The following is a 25,273-nucleotide window of genomic DNA, read 5'->3' as shown; positions in this document are numbered from 1 at the left end:
ACTTTAATAAACAGAGAGAAACTTTAACCAGTAAGTGTGTATCCTCCTGTTTGATCAACGTGCTTCACACCTGAAACCGGTCTGTGGGTTCATGTTTGACACAAACCATGAGAATGTGGTTAACAGTATCCATGCAGTTTAAAATATAACGTGACTCCAGCTCTGTGAGTATGTGCTTACACATTCACAGAACCGGGGTTACAGCCGGGTAACCTCTCCACCCCTCTTCAACAAGTCAAAACATCCATCTTGTTTTGATATTTTATTAAGAACCTTGAATAAAAACACTTGAGTAAGTGCATTAAAGTGCAGCAGACACAGTAGAAAAAAAATCAATGAAAATATTACAGTGTTGCTCAAAGAAGTAGTCTAGACAATGCAGATCACAATATTTAAGTTAGACAAATATGATTTTAAAAAGCAAAGTCAACCAACATTGAATGTTATTTACAGGAAGGAAACAAAAAAAATATCTTTAAAATGAAAGCTAACTTTTTAAAAATAGGATATTGGCCTCATAAAAACAATCTTTGGTGTCTACACAAAGATCCAACAACCACTAGTAGATACAGATATTACAATAAGAATAAAAATTAAAAAAAACATGAATCCATGCTACGAAGGCATTTAATGTAACAAACATGCATGTGTGCAGCTGACCTGTTGTACTTTACGTCCTGTAGATATGTAGATAGGCACATTGATGGAGAATTGTTAGCTAAAATAAACTACAAGTCTTTAAAAAAAAAAAAAAAAGAGAGAGATGTAAGGTGACATATCTGGTGAGTTTAGCTCCATGGTCAACACCACAGAGCTAAAGCCTCTTACTGTTCAGCTCTCAGCACGCAGCTGTGCTCTTCGTCCACGACCAGCGGATGTTTTATCACTTGCTGGGTGCAAACACTGCAAGGAAAACGTGCAACATGTTAGTGTTCTGACAATTTCTAGCCAACACAACACGCTCAAGGTCGGTCAGCAACAAGGCAACATAATGAAGGAAGTGGTTCAGGATATTTAGAAATGTGCGAGCAGATACCGATTAGTCAATACTCCAGTCGTGTAGTATCTGTTTTGTCTTCTGCTCAGAACTAACTTTTGAAGGACTGAAGCCAATAAAAGAAAAGCGGTGATGTCAGACAGTATACTCACTTCTCTCCCTCAGGCCTTGGCCGAAGCTGTGCACCAGTCTGATGAGGCCCCAGAATAAAACCGCTTTAATCACCAGTGAAATCAAAGCTCCAGTGACAGCGGCTGCCTCCAGGGTGTACGTGCTGTCCTGGTACCACTTTACTGCCACCTGCAATTAAAGCAAACCATCATTTCCCCGCAGGAATCCATCGTCAAAATGATTAAAGACCAATGACATACTGTGCGTGCAATGTCATAGACACACATAAGAGAGACCAATACATCAGTGAGTTGTGCTTTAGTGAAGTGGATCTGTTTAAAGTTAAAATGTCTCCTGTCATGTGCTTATGTAGGATTTTTATGTTTTAGTGGGACTATTTTAAAATAGTGGCAAGTTACTACGTACATTTACTCAAGCGCTATAGTTAAAGGTGCAGTGTGTAGAATTTAACGGCATCTAGCAGAACAGACTTGGCAGAAATAAAATATAATAATTATAAGTATGTTTTAATTAGTGTATAATCACCTGAAAATAAGAACTGTTGTGTTTTCATTACCTTACAATGAGCCCTTTATATCTACATGTGGAGCGGGTCCTCTTCTACGGGAGCTGCCATGTTGCACCGCTATGTTTCTACGGTAGCCCAGAACGGACAAACCAAACACTGGTTCTAGAGAGGACCTCTTGTGTTTTTTGTGAGTTTCGTGGCCACCGTAGGTTCTCCTGCACACTTTGAAGGGGACGGGGCTGGGAGGAGTATTCAGTTTGTTGCAATCTGCAACCTCACTGCCAGATGCCACTAAATCCTACAAACTGGTCCTTTAAGTACAATTTACTTGTGTATTTCTATTATGTGTTACTTTATCTTTCTACTCTGCCACATTTCAATACATTTATTTGACACCTCCTTGCTGATTACACCCACCTACCAGCATCTCTAAAGCTCGCTAATTAACGTGTACGAAAACTAAAGTGTAACAACAACAAATTGTGGTTTCACGAGGGGTTATATGCAGGAATATTTCTTTGAGTGTATGTTAGATCCAACATACACTGTCCTGCTGCTGTAAATACTCACCAGGGTACCATATGTGTATTAATCTGCAGCTGAAAATACACAATTTATTCCTGTTTGAGTGATATTTTTTAGGAAACTGTTTTATCTGTTTGAGGAAATGACTGAGCCTCTTTGAAAACGAAGCTATACATTTGTGACCTTTTTTCAAAGATTTACATCTTCAGTAGGCACAAACTGAGTTTTCTAAAATGATATATTTAGAGAAACATTTGAAAACTCTGCTCACCGTGTACATCAGATAAATAAAGAAGGCTACTTGAGGGAGGTTCTGCACCATGAAGACCCAAACCAAGACTTTGGCTTCCTTTAAAACCTGAAGAAGGACAAATAGTTAGAACCACTTAATGCGACATTCACAGACTGTTGAATGTTTCCTGTATTATATTGTTCTCATTATTTTGTTCATTGTCTCATAGTGCGAACATCACTTTTACTAGTGAAGGTGATGATGAAGACTCACTGCAACAGCCCCGACAGCGGCGGTCAGACAGGCCCACACCACTCCGACACCCAGGATGATGGTGTTGCGAGCAGACATGGCCGAGTCCGACGTCGTGATCAGGATACACAGACACAACTGAAAAGTTCAAAACAACAACACATCACCTATGAAGTCGGTCAACATACTTGACATCTTAAACCAACGTGTTTAACCTGACACATGTGGAGAAACGTGTTGCAGAAAAGTCACAGAGAACATTTCCTCCAACAACAAGAGTGTCAATACACACAAATACATGAAACCACAAGACGTGTTGTGCTGTTAATGTGGGACATGACTCAACCAGAAAAACTTGCTCGTCATCATTAATGTTTTTACTTTCTCTGTGTTTATGACAAATGGAATCACGTGCTGCAGGTCCAGACATGCTCTCTGCAGGCTGTCAACATTTGCATCTTAGTTCAGACAAAATCTGTACTTGTGATTCTTAAATGAGATTCAGAGTGTAGCTGAAAAAGAAATTGTCAGAATGAGTGAAAAAAGTAAAAAAAAAATTTAAAAAGTCTTGTGTTAAGAGACAAAACAAAGTAATTATTGTGGTCTGCACTGTGGAGGCTGTTTTTATGTAGACTAATATGCAGCTACCTGAGCCTGCAGGTCAAAGGTCACCATGGAGAAACAGAGATTGAGCAGGAAGTACTGCTCCTGGAGGCTCTCCAAAGCCCCGCCCACACGGAACGCCATCATGTTGGGTCTCTGGATGAGCAGCGTGGTGCAGAGGACGTGGACCACGCCCAGACACATAGTGCACACGAAGCGAACCTGCAACACAAACAGTTGATGCTTTTCAGTTCATGTCAGCTCAGAAAATCCTACAGACCCTCAGCTTTATAACATCCCCGTTAAAACCCACTGCATGCAATCTAAAAACATGTTGCTTATGATACTAATGCTAATAACATGTGACAGGTAAAGTAGGACTCTATACTGTCAGCTGCACTCAGCTCTTCTTTGTCACTGAGCTTGGACAATATGGACTCTGACGATTTGATCACAAAGTTAAAGGCGCAGTGTGTAGAATATAGTGGCATCTAGCAGACTTGGCAGAAATGGAATATAATATTCATAAGTACGTTTTAATTAGCATATAATCACCTAAAAGTAAGAATTGTTGTGTTTTCGCTACCTTACAATGAGCCCTTTATATCTACATAGGGAGCAGGTCCTCTTCCATGGAGCCTGCCATGTTTCTACGGTAGCCCAGAAGGGACAAACCAAACACTGGCTGCACCTTTAAGTGTAATTTTAACCAAACGGGAGAAACTAACCAGTGACGCAGCATCTAATTGTACATTTAAAGCTGTTAGGGTAAGATGTTGCCACTCACCAGGAACCATGCAGAAACACTGCTGCAAGTAACACTGGTGTGTTTTCTCCTTCTGTACACAATCAGTTTCTGATTTACCAGCAGTGAACTTTATCAAAACAAAGGATAAATGTTGCTAACTGAGCATCAGCAAACATCAGCTATCAGCCGTATCAGAGATTTACAATATTCACTCCAGCCACAAACAAATCTGTGTTCACAACTCAATGTAACTGAAGCAGACAATAGTGACATCAAGTGGTGGAAACAGCAACTACTATGAATGTGTCGGCGTTGTGTACAGCATATTTACATTGAACAGTTAAGATAACAAAGTAAAAGTACATTAACTGTTGTCAGACATGTGTTTGCTTGTTTTACAATGTGCTTAAGTCCACTTTACATCACTTCACAAACTCAACGATATTAGAGCTGTAATCCTGATCAGTGTACACCACATCTATCTCCCAAACCACCACAGTGTGGTTGACTTGTGGTGACACTGATCAGGGTCGGCATCTTTACATAGAGGTGCTGCTTTGGAAAAACAGCTTTTACTCATGCGATGAGGCAGAAGTGCCTTCTTATACACTCAGATTAAGGTAATACTCAGCATGGTTACAACACCCTGATCTCTTCTGGTGTCCCACTCCCATTATATATATAGTATACATTTACATATATATTATACATTATATATCAGTTTGTCCAAATCCTGTGTCAAATTTGGAATGTATTTAAGAAATTACTATATATTAAGTATTAGTCTGAAACTGATTTTGAATCATTAATAATTAGAAGAAGAACAATTGGAATTTTTAGATTTATTTTATATCTTTCATGGAATTATCATTAAGAAAATTTAAGAACAAGAACACATTTGATTTAATATTAGACTTTTATAGATGTGTTTTCCTGTTTTCTTGATGTAATTTTATATGTTATGCCCTAATATCTGTCTTTGTTTTAACATATTTGACCATGCTGGAGTTAAAGGTGCAGTGTGAAGGATTTAGTGACATCTAGCGATCTGAATACCCCTCCCCTTCACGAAAAAACAACTATTCTTATTTTCATGGGATTATACACTAACTGAAACATACTTATGAATATGATATTCCATTTCTGCCAAGTCCGTTCCACTAGATGCCACTACATGTTATTTCTTGGATTCATGTTTGTCTTGTAAATCCATAAATACAATCAATCAACTAGTCAAAGGAATAAGAAACTAGGTCATGAAAACAAATCAGTCTTTGTAAATTCAGTAAGTCTTGGTGTCAGTTAAGTTTTTTTAACTGAGTTGAAGGACCTCCCATAGACGTCTCATCATGCAGCGTGTGTCCAGCAGAGGGTCAACCTACCAGCAGCTCTTGTTTGCTCTTTGATCCCAGCACAGAGAAGTTGACCACCGATCGGACCATGATCACCAACACACTGAGCACGAACGCCACCAGCTCCTGTCTGTTCTCCTGCAGCACGCCGCGGATGATGTAGTAGATGCAGAACACTGCAGGAGACAAGATGGTATGATGCTCACATACAGTCACTCTTACCACAATAATGTATTCTTTATATTTTTAAGTTCATTTCCAACAGCATACATTTTATATTTGTGGTTTATATTATTATCTTATCCACATCAGTCCTCAGTTTTCCCAGATTTCATGCATGTTTTCTACTTGTCATGGTCCTGATACTGTATGCTGGAACAGCATTCGCTCCATTTGTAATACTGCTGCATCTTAGACTGCAGCTGCAGCTGATAATTTTTCCCACTACTGATCAATTTCTCGACAATTTTCTATGTTCTATCAACCATTTAGTGTATCAAATGTCAAAATCCGTGCTGACTGTGATGTTTGAGCTTTGATGTGCAGAATGATGTATGTGCAGAGTTTGACACTAGAAGGCTGTTTTCACAGCCATCTGTTGACGGGGGAAAGTCTCTCTGTGCTCACCTTGAATCTGAGTTTAATTAGGATTTTTTTAACTAATTAACTGAACTGTTTTTCTGCAAAAAAACACATCATACACACATTATTATTCAAAGTAAAGTATTTTTATATATCTTAAAAATGTCTGGTGGGGATCTTTCAACTAAAATGAAAAGAGAAAGTATTTTTGACTTTTGAACTAAAAAATGGAGGCTAAATTGTCATGTGACTACAAAATGATAAAAAATCACAGTATTTATATCATATGTAAGCTTCAACAACTCCAGCTTCAAAGAGTGAATGGAGGCACACACAGGAATACAGTTTATTTTCTGCTGCCACACTTTCACTTTCACTTCAGCATGTGGATTATCATTAAAAGTTCATATTTCATATTTTAATTTTACAAACTACTACATGACCCGAGTCGAAGACTCAACTGTACACATGGCAGACTGTGATCAGAAACCTGCGTACTGTGTAAATATTTATCAATGCCATAAATAACGCCAAATATCCATTCATCCGGAAATCAACAGAGTTTGGGAGCCTCCATGCAGTGCTGTTGCGATACATGACTTAACCTCTGTGTTGTTGCCTGGGAAACTATTGGTAGCGTATCTCCGTTTAGGAATAGGGCATTGCGTAATATGTTTACCTAGCGAGTGGGAAAAAGCGAGCGGAAGAGAAGTGATGGTGGATGCGAGCGGAGCAGAGGAAAAGGTTAGCAGTAAGTTGTCAATCTGGCAGTTAATGTACAGTACAGACTACAGTCTGCCCTAGAAATGATGCAGCAGCAAATCCATCATTAAGAAAAGTAAAATGCTGCAAAATAGACACTTTAGGAAATAATAAAGCTTCAGTAGATGGTTATTTTCTGTTGGTAGACAATGAGGCAGTAAAGCCATCTGGGAGAAATGAATCACCAGTAACACTGCGTACATGGGAGCATTTCATCAGATCATGTACAGAGTTGCACTCATATCCTCACTAGTTTTCATCACATGATCACATCAGGAAAACTTCTGCTTTTTGCCATGAGTACAGTTGGCTGGTGTGAAATCAACTTCCTGAATACACTGACAGTAAATCTTTCTTCCCGCTGATGGAGAGATGGTACTCACAGATCCCAACCAGCTGGATGAGAGAGACAGTGAAGTTGTCCTCGTCAGAGACGTCCGTGTTAATGCGCTGCTTGTAGATGCTGACCAGGGTGAGGCCAAGCAGCGCCAGCAGAGACGTTATGGTGAAGCAGAAGTAGAGCTTCACCAGGCACGACAGCTCCGACCAGGGCTTTATCTGCAAGAGGTTGGAGAGGACAGAGAATGTGAAACAACCTGAGATAAAGAAAAAAAAAGTATTGGAACCACAGTGTCTGCAAGTCAAAGCAAGTTTAAGACCAATTTAACAACTTAAAACAGCAGTAGAAGTATGAAAATATTAGCATAACAGGGCTGAGGAATTGACATTTCAATCTTCATGTCCAGTCTTTCTTCATAATATTTTCATTTAAATGTGTAAATGTTTAACTTTTGTTTCTTTGGTTTCTGCTGCAGCGATAATATTGGAATAAAGGTCAGAACATCTCACCGGTCCACATGGTGTTGGTATCAGTTCCTGGTGTCTCGGTCTCAGGTTTGGAGACACAAGGTCAGGGCCCTCTTGTGGCTGGTTGCCTAACAAAGGACTGTAGCATAAAATAAAAACCAATAAATTATACGCAGGTGCAATTTCTCCACTCTACTGCACAGCAGATCGAGAGGTACAGTAGCTTGAGACATTCATTTTGAGCACTGGAATAAATTTATGTATTGTATACAGATATAAGAGGAATATTGGACCAAACTCCATTGATTTTATGGGTAATTTAACATTGATTTTATGTCAGCAAACATAAATACCCTGTAGAATAACTTTTTACTGTTTTAGTTGTTGTTGTGTGTCAAGTTTATTTGTCAGGGACAATGGCCACTCGTCAACAGAAACTGTGGATTTTTTATAAAGTAAGTAAATGTGTTGTATTGAGCCTTTATAGCAACTTTCTAGAGCGACGGTCACAAAATGCCTCATAAGTCATAAAAACTGAGCATCACAACTAATCAAGATAATGCACAAAACATTAATAAAAGGTTTTACTGTTCAAAACAAGACAGACTTTCAGGCAAAGTTTAAAGAGTCCACACTGCTGGATGACTCAGAGTCTATAAGAAGGTCCTACTGAGCAGCAACAGAAAAGGCTCATTTAACTGATCCGAGAACTGATGCTGCTATGAAATCAGGACAGTGGGGATGAAGATATGGTTTTGAATTAAGATTTCCCACTGATTTGTTTAGGCGAGTGGAAAATAAGGAACAATAGACCGGCCAGGATGAGAAAAAAGGCATGAATAACTGACTGTAGAGCACAGTGAGCTGGATAGTTGGGGGAAAAACCAATGGAAAAAGGAATATGTGGAAATGTTGTTCAAGGTTAAATGGTACTGATCTCCTCAAAGTCAGTTTTAAAAAGTATTTATAGTAAATTTAGTGCTTCACCAAGCAGCACTTTAATAACACTTTAGCTTTTTGGAATCTCTCCTTTTAATGGCTTTCTGTATTATCTAAACTTATTACAAAAATAAATACATGAATGAACCTATTAAATATATAAGAAATCAATAGACCAAAAATCATACATATTTATATTTGATCAGAATATGTGTGTGGATTTATTCTTCTCTTTAATGATCTACAATCTCTATGGTAAAATTAATTCATCTTTGATATGCTATTTTTTTAAGCCTTTCCCACATTATAAAGCAGTTCAAGCAGTTATAAAACTGTCACTACACTGTAACCATTAGCAATTAAAAAACACTGGATGGTTAATCACCAAATTTTTTCCACATAAAAGGTAGAATAAGTGTACCACTGTATATGCATACTGACGGTAGATCAGGCACTGCCCATAAGGATAATCCTGAGACATAAGTAAAAGACTACATAAATGTAAAAACTAATTTATAGATCATTTTTCTTAAATTTTTTGACCATCTTGGTATTTTATTGTATTTTGGTATTTGTTTATTTAGCTATCTCTTCATTTATTTAACCATTTTGTTAATCCCCTTACACTTCCATAGCTCTCTCTCTAGAAGTCAGGCTTGATCCTCGGTACTTTGACAGAAGACTGACAGTCAACAGATGAATCCATACTGACAATTTGCGTTTCATTCATGTAACCTGCTGTTTGATATTATTGGCTGTGACGAGTTATAACGTGGTGATAATAATCAGGCCCGGTTATTAAATAATAAGTAACATTTGCCACATTCATGAACCGAGTTTATCGTTAGATTTCTACATGACGCAAAGACCGAAAAACACAAAACATATACTGTTACAAATATATAAATAGATGAAGTTGCTGACCTTATCTCATCCATTTCCTCGTGGACAACACTGTCGGACCTCTAGCTTACATTCTTGCAACCCTTCACTGTCTGTGTCCACTTCCAGCTGGCAGAACTTCAGTTTCACATTTGATAATCAGGAACTGTTCCTGTTTTTTGTAAAGAAGTCTTCTTCTACTGCTTCTGATTTTTCCTCTTTTCTGTTTGGCTGCTTGAAGGTGCTGCTGCCCCCCGGAGGACCATCGAGTCATTTATAGTTACCACGTGAGCCTCGCGCACTTCATTAATAGATTGCTTTCCCATGTACGGTGGCTCTGAAGTGCAAAACACAACATTTCAAGCAATACAACAACAAAACAGAAAAACACATTTCATTAAAGGTAAAGGGAAAAAAGTCAATTGTGTTTACTTGACACTGGTGGAAAAGATGTTGAACATATTCAGAATCATTTTTTTATTTACTCGGCCTCTAGTGGTCACAGTGAGGAACTACAACTCATTATTCGCACATTTCACATTATTCACATTATTCGTTATGCATAATATTGGAACTACTAATCCCAATGAAAGATGTGCTAACATAATCTGTATTATAAATTCATAATATTCACTGAGTTATCAAACATCCTGCACCATTCAACCAATTCCAGTAGTCCTGCAAAACATATCATTATGAATGTTAGGTCCACCTCCATTTAAATATAGAGGGGGTGGACAGAATACTGGAAACACCCACTGTCTATTTTTGATTGTATTGTTTTAAAAGTTGTCACAGAAAGTTTTAGCGTCATTTGTTATATTTAAATATAATCATTAGGCCTCGTCCACAGCAGTAAATTGCTTAGCTTCCGTGCCGGTACTCCTGCCTGCTTCTCCAAATTGGGGGGTTGCAGACCCCCATCTTCTGCAGGTAATACACTGACTGTGAGTAAGTACAGGTAAGTAAGACAGGTTAACAATTTTTCAAGTCTGTCTTAAAACAACAGTCAGGTGTCCATATGAACAGTGAAAGAGGTTTTCGTCACTGTAATCATTCCTCCTGTTCATACTGGCTGTTAAAAGATCCCCTTCAAATGTGCTTTCAATGTAAGTGATGGAGGCCAAAATCTACAGTGTGTCCACACAGTCATTTTGTGCAAAAATGCATTTACAAGTTTATCTAAAGCTTATATGAGTCTTCAGCAGTCTGAGCTGAAGCTTCATATTAGCTTCAGATAAACTTTGAGATACATTTTTGCACAGAAGGAGGACTGTGGATTTTATCCCCCATCACTTACATTGTAAGTGCATTATGAAGGGATCTTCTAATGGTCAGTATGAACAGGAGGAACGATTACAGCTAGAAAAATCTACTTCTCATTTGGGCAACCTGTTTTCAGAAAGACTTGAACAATTGTGAACCCGTCCAGTGTTAACATCAATGTAACTTAAACTGGACAAACTGGTATCAGTGTGATTATTCCAAATTAAATAACTACAATAACATCAGTATTGCTAGCCTAATATATATTTAAAAGTTATAAACTAAAGTTTTATGGTCTGGAGACCATTCTTACCTATCAAGTTGTATAAGTGTAATGACACATTTGGAATAATCGATAGGTGACAAAACAAAGCAAACTGTTGATGAAATTGAGAATAATATTAAAGGCCCAGTGTGTAGAATTTAGTGGCATCTAGAGGAACGGACTTGGCAGAGATTAAATATTAAATTCATAAGTATGTTTTAATGAGTGTATAATCACCTGAAAATAAGAATTGTTGTGTTTCCGTTACCTTACATTGAGCCCTTTATATCTACACAGGGAGAGGGTCCTCTTCCACGGAGCCTGCCATGTTTCTACAGTAGCCCAGAACAGACAAACCAAACACTGGCTCTAGAGAGGGCCTTTTGTGTTTTTTATGAGTTTTGCGGCCACACTATAGTTTCTTCTACACACTTGGAAGGGAAGGGGGAGGGGAGGGGTGTTCAGTTGGTTGCAATCTGCAACCTCACTGCTAGATGCCACTAAATCCTTCACACTGGTCCTTTAATAGTGGAATTAATACTGTTTTTAATATCAATATCAGTATTAGTACCTGTATTCATAATATACACTTAGTTATATGAATATCATTGCGGTTGCCTTGATGTTAGTTGAGTTTGTTGACACAAATTTATTTAGTATGAGTGTTCACACCCGAGGTGAGACATTAAAACTCTGCCATACTTTTCTGTGAAAGTCTCATTTAAATCATTGTGCATTTAAATAGTTTTTATTTACCACAAACCAGCTGACCCACAAGGCTTAAAAGAAGACCTTGAAGGCATCATTTTTGAGCATCATCTGTTTTGTTTCGGGGCAGCTGTGTCAAGTTCACGTCAGTATTACCAGAAATACGTTAATAACATTATGCCAATAAAAGTACATTTTTTTTATTCTGGTGAAAGGTGAATAAATTTAGTATCAAGTCTCTCTCAAAATTAAAAAATCCATGTTTAAAAGCGTGTCAAAGTGATCATTGCTGTAAAAGTACATTTGAACTCCCGCTGAATTTTCCATAAAATGGCCAAATGGTTTGGTGCTGAACATTTTAATTTGAAGGTTATGACGTCACTGTGTTGCTGTCTCGGAGCGGGTTAGCTTCACAGCGTTAGCAGCCACGTCCCGACAGCACAGACACAGACAGAGAGGTAAATCTGTGTGTGCAGTGGGTGTCGTTTCTATTGACTCTCTCGCACGTTGTGAGCTATCATGGCTGACAGCACGGCTGGTTTTTCATCTTCCATGTTTTCATAAACGAACAGCAGCTAGCTAAACGTCAACGTGCAACTTCCTCCTTTTATATCGCGCACTGTTGTCTCGGTGGACAGCTGTGTTTGTTTCTCGGTGCCAACTGCAACGTCCAGATTCACTACGAGGTAAGAGTCCATCTTCTCGGTAAGGTTACAGTCTGAGGCTGCTTTGTGATCTTTGCAAGATAAACTTTAAAGCTTTCAGTTCAAAGGTGATGTATGTTGTTGGCAGTTAAGAGAGAAGCTCGGCGTATTTGGGCAGCGTGAGACATCAGATAGCACAGATTTATGTGAAAGTTCCTGCAGGTTCATGTTCAGATTTGATTCACCTGTTTATCTCTCAGTCTTCTTTCTTTAACATACACAGTCGGACAGTATGACTTTCACAGGAGAATCTCTGATAATGATAAGTGTTTCAGATGTTAGTTAAGATTAAAAGTTAATAGTTTGCAGCAGCGATGTAGTAAACAATATATAATAATTTAATAATATTTTTCTGCTTTCCAGGTGCTGCAGGCGGGACATCAATACTTGAAGCATTCCCAGCAGCCCAGCAACTGCAAGACTGATCAATCACTTGACCGATTAGAAGATGGACTAACCATCAAAACTCTCATTAAGACGCCTCACCTCCCTTTAATTTCCCTCCTGTTGGGCCCCTGGGGCCCCTCAGGCAACAGGGGTGATGACGGGCGGCAGGCAGACTGCCAGGTACTCGCTGTGGCGTTTCCTGTCACCGTTCCGCAACGTCCAGGAGCGAGTGGTGCTGGCCCGCAGCGAGAGCCTGCCAGGGGAGCAGGTGCTGAAGATCACAGTCACAGAGACCACGGTGATCGAGGCGGAGTCCGGGGTGTGGAACTGGCGATCCCTGACCTACCTGGGCCTCTGGTACTTCTTCAGCTTCTGCACCCTGTTCCTCAACAAGTACATCCTGTCACTGCTGGAGGGGGAGCCCAGCATGCTGGGTAAGGAGAGGGAATAATATACTTCTGCTAATGCTAATAATAATATTAAATAGACTAAACATGGTATAAAAAAGATATGTTAGTGGTTTGTATGTTTTTGTGATTAGCAAACTTTTTAAGGTCCATATCACTTATAAAGCAAGTATTTAGATTGACTTCCTACCCTGCAGGCATGAAAAGTAACTTGCAGGAACATGCAATTTTCTTGAGACAGGAAATCTGTCTCTTTATTTTTTCTTTCTCTTTTTTTGTACGTCTGGTTATGCAGTTATGACCTGAGACAGTTCTGAAAAAACTCTGCCGGTGCATTCAGGGACACTGCCTGTCAGATGCCAAGCATTTTAATGCAAGAAACATCCACGTTCAGGTCACCTTTTTCACAATGACCACATATGCTTCCTTCTGGATCTGACTTTTCCAACAACATAATAGTCATTAATTCAATTTCTGAACATTATACTTCCTGATAATAATGTAACTGTGAAGGAAAAGATAAATAATTAAAGATGGATTTCCTAACCAAAGCATTTTTAAGTCTGTAAGTTGATTTTTTTTTTTTAGTTTGTAGTTCAATGAAATAAATGGAAACCATTGCCTGTGCCTGTGTGATACACTTGTAGAGCCTCTAGCTTTATGGGTCCAGCTGTGGAAAAAATTGGGCAAAAGTAAGTATTAGGTTAAAGTAGAAGCTCAAGGACCTCGAGGAGTTGATTTGATATTCATGCTGCAGGTGTGTCTTCATGTGGTCCACAGGTGCTGTTCAGATGCTCTCCACCACCATCATCGGCTGCCTAAAGATGTTTGTGCCCTGCTGCCTTTACCAGCACAAGTCTAGGACCGAGTATCCCTCCAACTTCATCATGATCATGCTGTTTGTTGGACTCATGAGGTGGGTTCTCTCTGGTGGATTACCGTACTTACGTGTAATAATGCTTAAACACATATGTTTCTTTATACACGCATGTATCAACAGCTCAGCTAGTAATTACTCAGGGATTTACTAGCTAAGACAGTTTTTGTGTTGCAACCAAATTGCAAACCCAGCCCTGATTTCTTGTTTTTCTTTAAATCCAGTATTGACATCATCCTTGTCTCTATTGGTCAGGTTCACCACTGTGGTTTTGGGCTTGGTGAGCCTGAAGAATGTGGCGGTGTCATTTGCAGAGACGGTGAAGAGCTCAGCACCCATCTTCACTGTCATCATGTCCAGGCTGATCCTCGGGGAGTACACAGGTAGACGACACACTCTTTTCATGGGATTTGTTGACAATAAGAAAAATGTAGAACAACATCAGCCGTATCCTTTAATGTAAATCTGATGTTTACTTGATAACTGTACTGAGTAAAATATGAGAGAGCTGTTTATTTCAACCCATGTTCCTAATCTGAAAGAATTGTTTCACTTCAACACTGCGAGTCTTGGCATTAATGTTTGAAATGTGGCCATACCAGTACAACAGCCATGGCGACATCAGGTCATGTGATACCCGGTTATAGTTGAAGTGTCTTATTTCGTTGTACGTGCTGTTTGCTGTCCCTCCTGCAGGGCTGTGGGTGAATCTCTCCCTCTTCCCCATTATGGCCGGCCTGGCCCTCTGCACAGCCACGGAGATCAGTTTCAACATGCTCGGCTTCTCCGCCGCTCTCTCCACCAACATCATGGACTGGTACTGCAGCACTCAACACAGCTATTCCACTGCAGCGTTACGTGTGTACTTAACCTGTTATCTCTGATCTCAGTTTACAGAACGTATTCTCTAAAAAACTGTTGAGCGGAGACACATACAAGTTCAGGTAAAAGGCCGTGAACCCTTCTATTTGCAATGTACCTGTAACATGACATACTAACATGCTATTAAATGTTTGTTATACACATTCTAATTTAATTGTTTCAGTCCTCCAGAACTGCAGTTTTACACCAGTGCAGCAGCACTCATCATGCTCATACCTGCCTGGGTGTTCCTCTTGGTAAGTCAACACGTTATTATTATTACACTTATTGTTGTCTTTAATTACACTAAGAATTTCTATCAGATGTTAAAAACACAACTTACAGAAGGAAAAAAGCAGGAATCAGTAAAAAAGATTTGTAGATAGTTCATTAATGAAGGTTCAGGTTGAAGTACTGTTTGTGATGTTAATGATGTACGTTGTCGCTCTCCGGTATGTTTCCAGGACGTACCGGTGATTGGGAAGAATGGACGGAGCTTCATCTTCAGTCAGGATATTATCCTGTTGCTACTTTTCGATGGCGTCCTGTTCCACCTGCAGAGTGTCACTGCCTATGCTCTCATGGGAAGGATTTCTCCCGTTACTTTCAGGTAGGAAGTCGGCCAAAAAAAACCCCAAACATTATTATCTGTCCAGACACTGTTAACAATGTGTTATCATTCCCTAGTTGTGACCAAACTTTTTACCAGCTGATAAGATTTATGTTGAAGGCTAAGTAAACACTGTGGTCACTTTATTAGGTACACCTGCCTTGTGCTGACAACACTCCCTTTTACCTCCAGTACAGCAGATTTCTTGACAAGGTTCAACAAAATGCTGGAAATTGTCCATGTATACTAGATAGCTGCATGCTGCATCTGCAGATTTTACAGCCATGCGTTCATGCTCCAAATCTCCAAATCTCAAAGGTCCAACATGCTGCTGTTTGTCCAGGCTATTGGACTGAATTAAAATCACTGTCATCGCTGTCTGCAGCCACCTTGAAATGATTTGTGCTTGCACCTGGACAGCAACATTGCTTATGTATGCTGTGGCATTTATATAATGCTCAACTGATATTAGCCTAATGAGTGCCTTGAAACCAGCACCCACGCCATTAAATCACTACCATGGATCCATCCTGCCTATGCCAAATTCTGACAATCATAACAAACAATCAGCATGTTTCAGGAGAAACTGATTCATTTGCTGTGATGATCATGTGCCCACTGCAGCCTCATCTTTTAGTTGACAGGAGAGGTACCCAGACATGGTCTTTTTTGCTGCATTACCCCCCCTTGAACGTGCAGGTTAAATGTTTGTCATAAGATGAGGTGCAAGGTAGCATTACGCTGGCAGGGAGGTATGCTGGAAAAATAAGCAGCCAAAAAATTTGCTCCAAAAAAACCCAAAATGAAGTAAAGAAAAACATGGATGGAAAAACTTTCTGTGTTTTTCAAAGAATTACTCAATAAGTGAGAAACAGTTTGATTATTACAACAGCATGTCTTTTAAAATACATTACCAGCCAAAACTTAAGACTCTCTCATTCAAGACAATGGGATGGTGTGTCCAAACTTTTGACTGGTACTGTATTTTTAACACTAAGTACATCTTAAACATTTGATATTGTGACGATAAATTAAATAAAGAAAACAAAAAAAAGGTGTGTCAGAAACGTCCACCTTCTTTTTAAACAGTGAGGCAGTTGGTGCTCCCTACCAATGTCCATAAACCCTCTACACATTGCAGTGGAACAGGTCTTAAACTAGTCTGTCTGATTCCCACTAAACTTGCTAATTGACAATGTGCCATGTGAGATGTTGGGGCCACCACATCTGGTAAGAGCAGTCCCAGTGTGTTTATAGTCAGTTGGAGTACACATCTGGCCCGTTTTAATGTACAGAACAGTAACTAAACCTCTCGACCCTGACTGCATGCTGTATATATTGAGTTGCAGCCACATAATTGGCTGTTTGGAGGAGCTGTGAGTTAATGAGCAGGTGCATCACATAAAGGAGCAACTGGGTGTGTTAATAAACTGACCTCAGATGGCACCATTAATGTGGGCCGTGCTGCTGTGTGAAAGCAGCTCAGTAACCTGTTAAAAATGGGAGTGAGCCTTGTAGCTTAACTATGTTTTTCATTACAGATCTTACCGAGGCCATGAATTTTTTTAATATTTGAGGTTAATGCCAACAGTAACAGACCTCATCTCTCCTTCAGTGTTGCCAGTACAGTGAAACACGCCCTGTCGGTGTGGCTGAGCATCATCGTCTTCAGTAACCAGATCACCCTCCTGAGCGCCACCGGCACCGCCCTCGTGTTTGTCGGGGTCTTCTTGTACAACAAAGCCAGACAGATCCAGAGGCGAACTTTACAGGACATGGCTGCCGAGCAGAACCACAAACCACTATTGCAGGACCAGGACTTCCAAGCCTCTCAGTCTCACTGAGGACTCAGTACTTAAGATTAAAATGCTGCCTGAATTGGGATCAAGGTATTCTAAATGATGTTGAGTGATTTGTTTGTTTTTCAGTGAGTACACAATCCAGTTATAGAGGACCCACTCCTGTTTTTGTTCCAGTTTCCATTTAGCGTCATGTCTTATGTTTGAAAGTAAACTTTGGTGACCGGCTTGGTAAAGGTCAGTGTCTGTTTGACCAAGCCGTCACTAGTCCTGTGGAACAGTATACACAGTATGTCTAACCTGATTAGCTACTTCAACTTGATTCATCCTTGATCTTTTGCTTTATCTAATATCTGTCAGTACAAAGGAGAAGCTCAGGGTGTCCTTCAGCTTTTTGAAGGAAGTGACTTCTGTAAGCGTTTTGTCTTACATTTGCATTCCAGAGTGTGCTAGTTTATCTCATCTGTGGTACTTCAAGCTGCTGAATGTATGCTATTATGTATATCTGTAAAGCATTGAAGCTGAACATTTAAAATGTGTGATGGTTTAACCAACACTGTATCATACAATGTAAAATGTATCTTAACTGCATCTGAATATAAGATGTGAATAGGGCACCAACGTCTGAGATGGGAGGCCTTTTGAAGGCTCGTCCAGACAAAGCTTAAACTGGCCGTTTGACACATTCTTTTTAACAATGTGTGAAACATTTGAAAAACCACATACTGCATTCTAGGAATGCTAATCCTCTACCATGGACTGTTTTTGTGGGTGTATGTAGGGTTTACTGTACCTCTCTTCTTTTTTTGGTCTTTGTAAACTGACGCTTCAACCCCGAACAGGAAAAGGGGCTTAGAGACCAAATGAATGATTGTCCTGCTGTTTATTACACATTTATAATCTTAAAGGAAAATGGTTTATTACAACTTTGGGCTCTGTTTTTGTTGTTCAGACAATCAAACTGGTTGTAAACAAACACCAGGGGTTAGTTTAAGTTTTTGGAAGAAAATCACAAACCAACTTCCCAGTTGAACTTTGACCTCTCATATACCTCTAGTTGTGTTGCATACTCTCAGTTTTCCTGTGGAAAGACGGATTAACAAAAGAGCAACAAAGATAAAAGTTGTAATAAACTGTAGCTTCCCTTTAAACTTTAGCCTCATGGCACATGAATTAAAATAGGTTCAAACCCTCTGTTCATGTATAGTAGTAGGATGTAATGTCAAACGTACGTCACTGGTGATGTCACTGTGACATGGTGTCATCTCTGTGAGCAATCCTGTGCCTGTTGCTACTTTCAAACAAAGAGCATACAGTGACTCTTCATGAACACATTCACGATAAGAGTTGGGACCACAAATTGAAATTCAGGTTCAATTATGTTTCCGGTGCTTCCTGTTTAGTCCCTTATTGTCATTACAGCTTCTGTGGTGAATATGAATCTTCTTCCACATACGTCTTTCTTCCATAGAAACACATCAGTGCCACACTAACATCTTGCCAAAACAGCCGCATGGTGCCAATAATCTGACATACGTCTGAATCTTATGCTCATACTGCTCCAAACTTGCTGCTTCTCATCTCCTGCTCTTCTCATGTGTGCACCAAGGTGTGGCTTCTTCTCGTTTTTCTGAGGGCAATGACTTGACAAAGTCCATCAGGCATCTGATAGGACGAATCCATGTTAATCATTGGTTGGGTTCGTTTTTTTTGTTTGTTAGCATTTCGTAATGCTTTACTTTTGCTGCAGTTTCGTGCCTCAAGAAGCAGTTTTTTCTTTTCTGCATCCAAACTAGAGGGATTGTCTGACTTGAACATAATTTATTTATTTATGTTTAAAACATGGTTATTTTCTGTTATTGTTGATTTTTTTTTTCTCTGTCAAGTGCTTAGGAAAACCACATGGCGACATTTGAAAACTGATGTCTTACAAATATGTGTCTTTTTACACTAATCTTCCATATTAAGTCTTTCAAATGCTGCTTCAAGCTAAAAATGTTGTTTTTCTGTGTATTTTCATCGTTAAAGGTTCATTAATGGAAAATGTTAAGCTAGCAGAGAGCAGTTATGAACTGTTATATTTGATAATGTGCAAATCAGAGATGTAAAAATATTCAATGATGTAAATCATGAGGATGTAATGATGTTCAGTGGTTGTACAGAAAATTAAAGTATTTTCTTTTCAGCACATTGTGTAGCATAATTTGCGAGAGCAGTCAGCCAGTATTAACAGTGATCTCATGTTTCATTGTTGGTTTACATTCACAGTAGTATCCTGATTGTAATAAGGTGTTGGTGATAACTTACTTATCTAATGCCATATGTGCTGTTTATCCTACAATTTCACTGTTGAGGTTGATCATATTTTTTACCTTAATTCTCAAAATAGTATTTTGACAAAATATTCTAAAACATGCAATAAATGATTTTTCTTTTTGGGTTCAGCAGTTAGCTTATTTACACAGCAGGCACACATGAAGCAATATTAGTATTTATTTGGAGTCATATTTGTGTCCACCAAACCAATGCATGTTCAAAATGTTTAGTCTCCATTAACTCCATTAACTAGCTGCTAAATGCTTCACTATGTTCACCATCGTTGTTAGCTTTGTCTGCTGTTTGGTGCAGGGCAGGTTGTACCACGTCCACAGTTTATCAGAGCTTTTTCTCTGAAGAGAGCTGCTGACTGCAGCCAGAAACAATGTTGATGAGAGCAGGGACAGTGAACTAAAATCAACCTGACAACCAAAACATTAAGCTGAAAGACAATAAAAAGCTCTAGAGCTCAGGGGAATTGCAGAGTTTTCTCTGGATTCATTACTACGAGTGACCCCTCGCACATTAGTGATTTGATCTATTCTCAATTTAAAAAATGTTGATTACAGTAGCTTTGACTCAAGGTCCACTTACTAGGTTTTAACTTGCCACCACCTGTAACATAATATATAAGCCCTCCTACACAGAGTGCAATTATTAGCAAAAAGGTTGAGAGAGAAAAAGGTGCACCGTGTCTTGAGGGTCACTCAGGGTCAGGGACTGGGTACAAAGAATTGACGCTGACAATCTCATCCTGACTTAAGACCAAGACAAACACTGCAAACTCATCAGGGACAACTTGTCCCAGAGTCAATACTTAACACAAAACATTCAACCCCTTCTCTGCTGGTGCAACCTGAAGACAGGACCCCTGTTTGAAGAGGAAAACTGAAGTGGTGTACAACAAGGATCCTGGAACGGACACCGAATGAACACTTGAAACTTTCACATCAACAACATGAGCTGTCTCTAACCTACCTCAGTTAGAGCAACAGCAGAGGGATCCCTCGGCCAGGAGGAACACCAAACACATGTAATATGCTCCCTGTGTGCAGAATAGAAGCAGACTGACACAAAGACTGAATGAACAATGAGTTGAGCCAAAACATGAAGAGACTTTCTGATCTTTGACAAATTTTTGCATGCAGGAAAAAAACACTACAATCACTCACTGGACCAGTCACCAGAATGAAATCAACTACATTCTTTGTATTGTTTGTTTATTAGGAAACCCATCACTGTTTGTGTCCAGTTCATAGGAATAACATGCTTTAACAATAGAAAAAAGACTGTAGTGAAAAACATTAAGAATTCAGTGCTGTTGTCAAACATTTACATTCACATAGTCAAGTAAAATGAATTTGAGTCCCAGCACACATGAGCAGCTTAACATCCTCTATCACAGAATACTGTTCAAGTCACAGGAGACTCAGCTGGAGCCGAACTTTGTAGATTTAATGGTTCAGTTAGTGTGTTCAGGTTTCTGACACTATCTGGATGAGAGCTGACCTATTCCACAGATTTAAAAGAGTTCAAAACCAGTATCTCAGTATTAATCATTAAAGTGTTTAAACCAGACAGCTTCAACTGATAACGTTTAGTAACCCTGAGAATGTCTGACCTAAATCTACATATCACTGGAAGATCTTTCTTTTAGCAGGGAAGGAGTGTATCTGTACACCATCAAGAGTGAGGTCATCTTGCCGGCGGAAAGAAAATCTTCATCAGACTCTCGTAGGCGAGGAAGGTGACAGCATTGACGGGAAAAGCTCTCACGCTGTTCAGTAGGAGGCCTTTGAAAAAGACCCTCACTCCTTCCTCTCTGACGCTCACTCTCATGCAGTGGAGGACCCCGCTGTACTCCCGGCCCCCGGCCCCTGACATCTGGAGCCGGGCTTTCATGACATCCATGGGCGTGGCGAAGGCCCAGGTGACCACGCCCGCAACACCACCTGCCATCAAGATTGCGAATGTACCTGAGGACAGAAAAGTGTAGCGATCAATATAATCTTGTAAATTATGCATGTACAGCAAAATTACTGCAGATTAAATGAAATCTGAAACATCAAAACTTACAACATATTATCTCCTCATTTTGATTTAAAGAGTTGAGTTGTTTTTATCAATCCTAACATTTCATTCTTTTTCTTCCTGACAGAAATGACCCTTCATATTTGACAAACTACCCTGTTCACAGTCACGGTCAACTGACCTGGCTGCTTGCCACTCTCGGTCAGAGCTTTACGAGTGAGCTCGTAAGGCAAAAAGTAGAGTCCATAGCAGGGGATGTCCCTCAGTGCGAGGGCCAGCCCTCCTCTGAAGAGGCCCCTGGGTCCCTCCTCCTTTAGGATGACAGCAACACAGTGAACAGGTCCGCGGTATCGGGTAGCGGTGGTTTGACCCTGCAGACGCACCTTCACCAGGTCAATGGGTGCACAAACAAAAACCTGAGAGCAGATCATGTTAAAGGGTCAGTTCACTCAAATTATGCCTGATTTAGTTTTAGTGTTAAACCTTTAATCGTAGTCAGTATTTTTTTTTGACAATAAGCTTTTAAAAATAAATCACCTAAAAGGATAATGATGGTGTTTCTTACTATTAAAAAGCACCACAAAAAAGACCAACAATTAATTGATCCGATTTACAAATATTATTATATCTAATATCTATATAATCCTCTGTGCCATAGAGCTCAATTGTTGTCACAGGAATACTGAAATCAAACCAATGAGCCTCACTGCACTGGCTGACATGTTCTTCATTACTTTCTGAATACTGACTGTCATGAAATTTGATAAGTTCTTAAGATGATGATGATTATGAAGATTACTTGATTTTCATGAACCTTTCCTCCAGCACCTGGATCAAGTCAAACCTTAGATTCTTCACAGTATTCTAACTAAAATGTTTGTTTTGTGTGGTCTAATGAACATCGTGACCTCTCGAGGTCAACATCACTTTACATCTTTAGTCCTTTTTTTTTAAACATCTAAATTCTCCTTGGAGCTCCTCTTCTCTTCACCTTTCCTTTAGTAGGTGAGGAACATGCTCAGTTTTATACCTGCACCTACGGCTCTGAAAGCTACCTCGGATGAAACCAGCCAGTGATCGTCAAGTGTTCTTACCTGCACCAGGCCCGAGAAGCAGCCGGCAGTGAAGACGTGTGCAGCCGAGGCCGGTTTGCCTTGGCTGCGGTCACTGCGCTGAGACTGAGTGAGGTAATCTAAAGCATTACTGTAAGAGCCAAACACAACGGAGCTGACGAGGCCTGTGGTTAGCATCGGGAACGCCATGCCCTTGAAGAATCCATGGAGCTGATATGATAAAGGAATAATAAACAGATAAATAAGTACACATTAGTTCTTACTGTTTCCTGGGGAAGCTTCTGGTGTAATTAAAGAGGATGTGACACCTACCCCTTCATGAGCGTATGTTTTAGCCACACAGTGAAATATCCCTTTATACACACTCTGAGCCTGCAGACGCACCTACAAATAAAACACAAGGTGTCAGAAAAAGTGAGTTTTATACCTTTTGTCATTTTAATGGCATTCAGTGTGTCTTGCAACCTTCACAGTGTCCAATGGATGTCCAACAGCCAAACCCACAGCACCTGCAATAACAAACAAGTTATTCCTCCACATGTATACAAATCAATGATCTGTTGTCACAAATTAAACTGTTTTTGTTGTTGTTGTTGTTACCTGAGATGCTCCCAGCTAGGAATTCCCAAAAAGACATGACTTATAGGATTTCAAAACCTGCAAACAAGAGCATTGTGGTTTTGACCTGTTCAGAGATAACCTGAGATGAAGCTTTACAGCTGCTGTAAAACCAGCTGAGTGGTCTGACAAGCCAAGGACACATATATAACTAACTAAGCTATATGTTTACATCAAATTAAGCTCTAATATGATAACAATCCTGCTACACTAAAACAGAATGGCTTTTTCACACATTTAGTGTATTGTATTTTTTTCCAAGCCTACTTTGTTGAGGATTTAACTAACATGATACAGTTCGGAGCATTTTGCACAACTCTTCATTTGACTTTGCCTCCGTTTGTGTTTAGCGTGTCCAATGCAGCTTCAAAAAACATTCCGTGTAAACCCCGTTGCACACGCAGATTATAATCGTGTATCATTTGCATTAAATCGTGCGAGAACAATAATGTATCATTTGCATTAAATCGTGCAAGAACAATACTGTTAAATTAGACAACCTGACCTACCTTTAGTCAAAGTCACATCATGGTTAGAAGAACATCTTCAGCCGAGTCCTGATCACCGTTTTGCAGCCGTTCAGCTCATGACTGATGATCCCTGCTGACCGGTGTTATGCAGACTTCTGTCTGCCCGCCGACAAGCGCATGCACCTCGCGGGAGCGCGCACAGCAAAAGTGAAAAACTGCAGACGTTGTAATGATTTTTAAGGCAAAGTACTGTTTAAAAACGATATAATCTCCTTTGTCATGAAATGATATTAAGTCTATAGTTTTTGAACGTTTAGAGTCATCAGTGTTTCATTAGACTCAGTAGTAGCATTTCTGATAGGATTGGTCTGAAATTTAGCGTTTGACTCTACAGTGTGAATTTCATTCATGTAAGACTCACCTGGTCAGAGAAAGGAGGGGATACATATCTTGGCAGGTAACTAAGACACCACCACCAAACTGTAACTTTATTTCTGGAGATTTATGAATCAAATGGTTTTTACCAGCAAATACTTTATTTGAGTGCATCAAAAACACATGAACAACGAAAAGTTCGCCCTAAGAAATATTGAGAGATATCAAGAAAACCTTGTAAATTTCAGACCAATTGTATCAACGAAATGCTGCTACTGAGTTTGATAACGCATTGATGACTCTAAACGTTAAAAAAAAACTACAGACTTCAGATCATTTATCATGATTGATAAACCTGACAGAGACGGTTATATCGTTTTTAAATCGTACTTTGCCTTACCTTGCCTTCGCCTTTGTGCCCACTCTACTCTGCCTCTGATTGGCTGACCCTGATATTCTTACCCTCATACTAACCAATCACACTTCTCATGTCTAAATCTAACCAACCCAACCACCGAAGGTAACGAGTACTGGCCAATCAGAGGCAGAGTAGGGCGGGACATGACTTCGGCATCCTAGGAAAAATATATAAAGGACACCATTTCCTTTTTGATATGGTGTCTTTTCAAAAATTAAGTTAGTAAATTATTACCACGTGTTCAACCAAATTTAGTAGGCCAGATTAAACAAACATTCTTTAAACAGCTGATCTACTATTTAAAGACACACATTATTATACTGTGGTACTGACCTGTACCACCTAATATTGTATAATTTCATGTCAGTGCCTTAAAAGTTAATTTGATCTATTTCATTTTAAATTACATTTTATTCTCCTTATTGGAGCAGAATATGGAGCGACAGTCTGAACTCAGATCAGGATATTGTTATCATTCCCTCTGCTGACAAAGTCCAGAAAAATGTGCACAGGAAATTGCTCTTAAAACAGTATCTTTTTCATTTTGTACTAAGAAAAATGTCTTTACATAGGTCTAGAATGGCAAATTCTGAGGTTGTGCGGTGTATGGAACACAGAATTTGCCTTTTTAACGATTAGTTTTCTAAAAAATCTTAATCTACAAATAGGCTCTCTCAGATACACTTACATGCAAGTGATTTGACTTTAAAGAGTATTTTGTTGTTGTTGTTTCTTCTGCTGCTGTTTCTGCCAATAGACTGTAGACT

General features: G+C 39.4%; 3 protein-coding genes across 4 annotated transcripts; 1 reads left to right on the top strand and 2 right to left on the bottom strand.

Annotated features, from left to right (window-relative positions):
- Positions 1-270: 270 nt before the first annotated feature.
- LOC121895569 lies at positions 271-9,942 on the bottom strand. The gene is made up of 9 exons (XM_042408856.1): positions 9,364-9,942; positions 7,543-7,639; positions 7,077-7,251; positions 5,380-5,525; positions 3,295-3,471; positions 2,668-2,784; positions 2,434-2,520; positions 1,150-1,297; positions 271-903 (listed from the first exon to the last, which is right to left on the bottom strand). Exons 1-9 carry the CDS (start codon positions 9,375-9,377, stop codon positions 884-886), a joined length of 981 nt encoding a protein of 326 aa, XP_042264790.1. The 5' UTR covers positions 9,378-9,942; the 3' UTR covers positions 271-883.
- A 1,981-nt stretch (positions 9,943-11,923) lies between these two features.
- Positions 11,924-19,393, top strand: LOC121895567 (solute carrier family 35 member E2A-like). Of its 2 annotated transcripts, none has more exons than XM_042408854.1 (9): positions 11,924-12,246; positions 12,628-13,085; positions 13,839-13,974; positions 14,191-14,318; positions 14,632-14,752; positions 14,826-14,879; positions 14,981-15,053; positions 15,261-15,406; positions 17,022-19,393. In XM_042408854.1, the coding sequence occupies exons 2-9, from the start codon at positions 12,806-12,808 to the stop codon at positions 17,248-17,250; spliced, it is 1,167 nt and encodes a 388-aa protein (XP_042264788.1). In that variant the 5' UTR covers positions 11,924-12,246; positions 12,628-12,805; the 3' UTR covers positions 17,251-19,393. The 2 variants fall into 2 exon arrangements, with proteins under 2 accessions (XP_042264788.1, XP_042264789.1); XM_042408855.1 differs by having other exon boundaries at positions 11,924-12,265.
- A 1,331-nt stretch (positions 19,394-20,724) lies between these two features.
- LOC121895795 (solute carrier family 25 member 45) lies at positions 20,725-24,575 on the bottom strand. The gene is made up of 8 exons (XM_042409246.1): positions 24,489-24,575; positions 23,753-23,928; positions 23,226-23,282; positions 23,091-23,134; positions 22,938-23,009; positions 22,647-22,835; positions 21,734-21,968; positions 20,725-21,497 (listed from the first exon to the last, which is right to left on the bottom strand). Exons 3-8 carry the CDS (start codon positions 23,260-23,262, stop codon positions 21,217-21,219), a joined length of 858 nt encoding a protein of 285 aa, XP_042265180.1. The 5' UTR covers positions 23,263-23,282; positions 23,753-23,928; positions 24,489-24,575; the 3' UTR covers positions 20,725-21,216.
- Positions 24,576-25,273: the final 698 nt, after the last annotated feature.

This window comes from Thunnus maccoyii, chromosome 4 (genome assembly GCF_910596095.1).
Source record: "Thunnus maccoyii chromosome 4, fThuMac1.1, whole genome shotgun sequence".
Taxonomy (NCBI): Eukaryota; Metazoa; Chordata; class Actinopteri; order Scombriformes; family Scombridae; genus Thunnus; species Thunnus maccoyii.
The sequence above is the reverse complement of the archived record's forward strand: the minus strand, read 5'-3'. Positions and strand labels throughout refer to the sequence as shown.

Bases quoted from the DNA above. Each gene is read 5' to 3' on its own strand.
- LOC121895567 (XM_042408854.1), top strand. From the start codon at position 12,806: ATGACGGGCGGCAGGCAGACTGCCAGGTACTCGCTGTGGCGTTTCCTG. The intron at 14,880-14,980 runs GTAAAAGGCCGT...TAATTGTTTCAG, and splicing joins GGAGACACATACAAGTTCAG to TCCTCCAGAACTGCAGTTTT. The intron at 15,407-17,021 runs GTAGGAAGTCGG...TCTCTCCTTCAG, and splicing joins ATTTCTCCCGTTACTTTCAG to TGTTGCCAGTACAGTGAAAC.
- LOC121895795 (XM_042409246.1), bottom strand. From the start codon at position 23,262: ATGTCTTTTTGGGAATTCCTAGCTGGGAGCATCTCAG. The intron at 23,010-23,090 runs GTTGCAAGACAC...TTTTATTTGTAG, and splicing joins ATCCATTGGACACTGTGAAG to GTGCGTCTGCAGGCTCAGAG. The intron at 21,498-21,733 runs GTCAGTTGACCG...TTCTGTCCTCAG, and splicing joins CGAGAGTGGCAAGCAGCCAG to GTACATTCGCAATCTTGATG.
- LOC121895569 (XM_042408856.1), bottom strand. The intron at 7,252-7,542 runs GTGAGATGTTCT...AACCTCTTGCAG, and splicing joins TACCAACACCATGTGGACCG to ATAAAGCCCTGGTCGGAGCT. The intron at 2,521-2,667 runs GTGAGTCTTCAT...GTCCTTCTTCAG, and splicing joins CCGCTGTCGGGGCTGTTGCA to GTTTTAAAGGAAGCCAAAGT.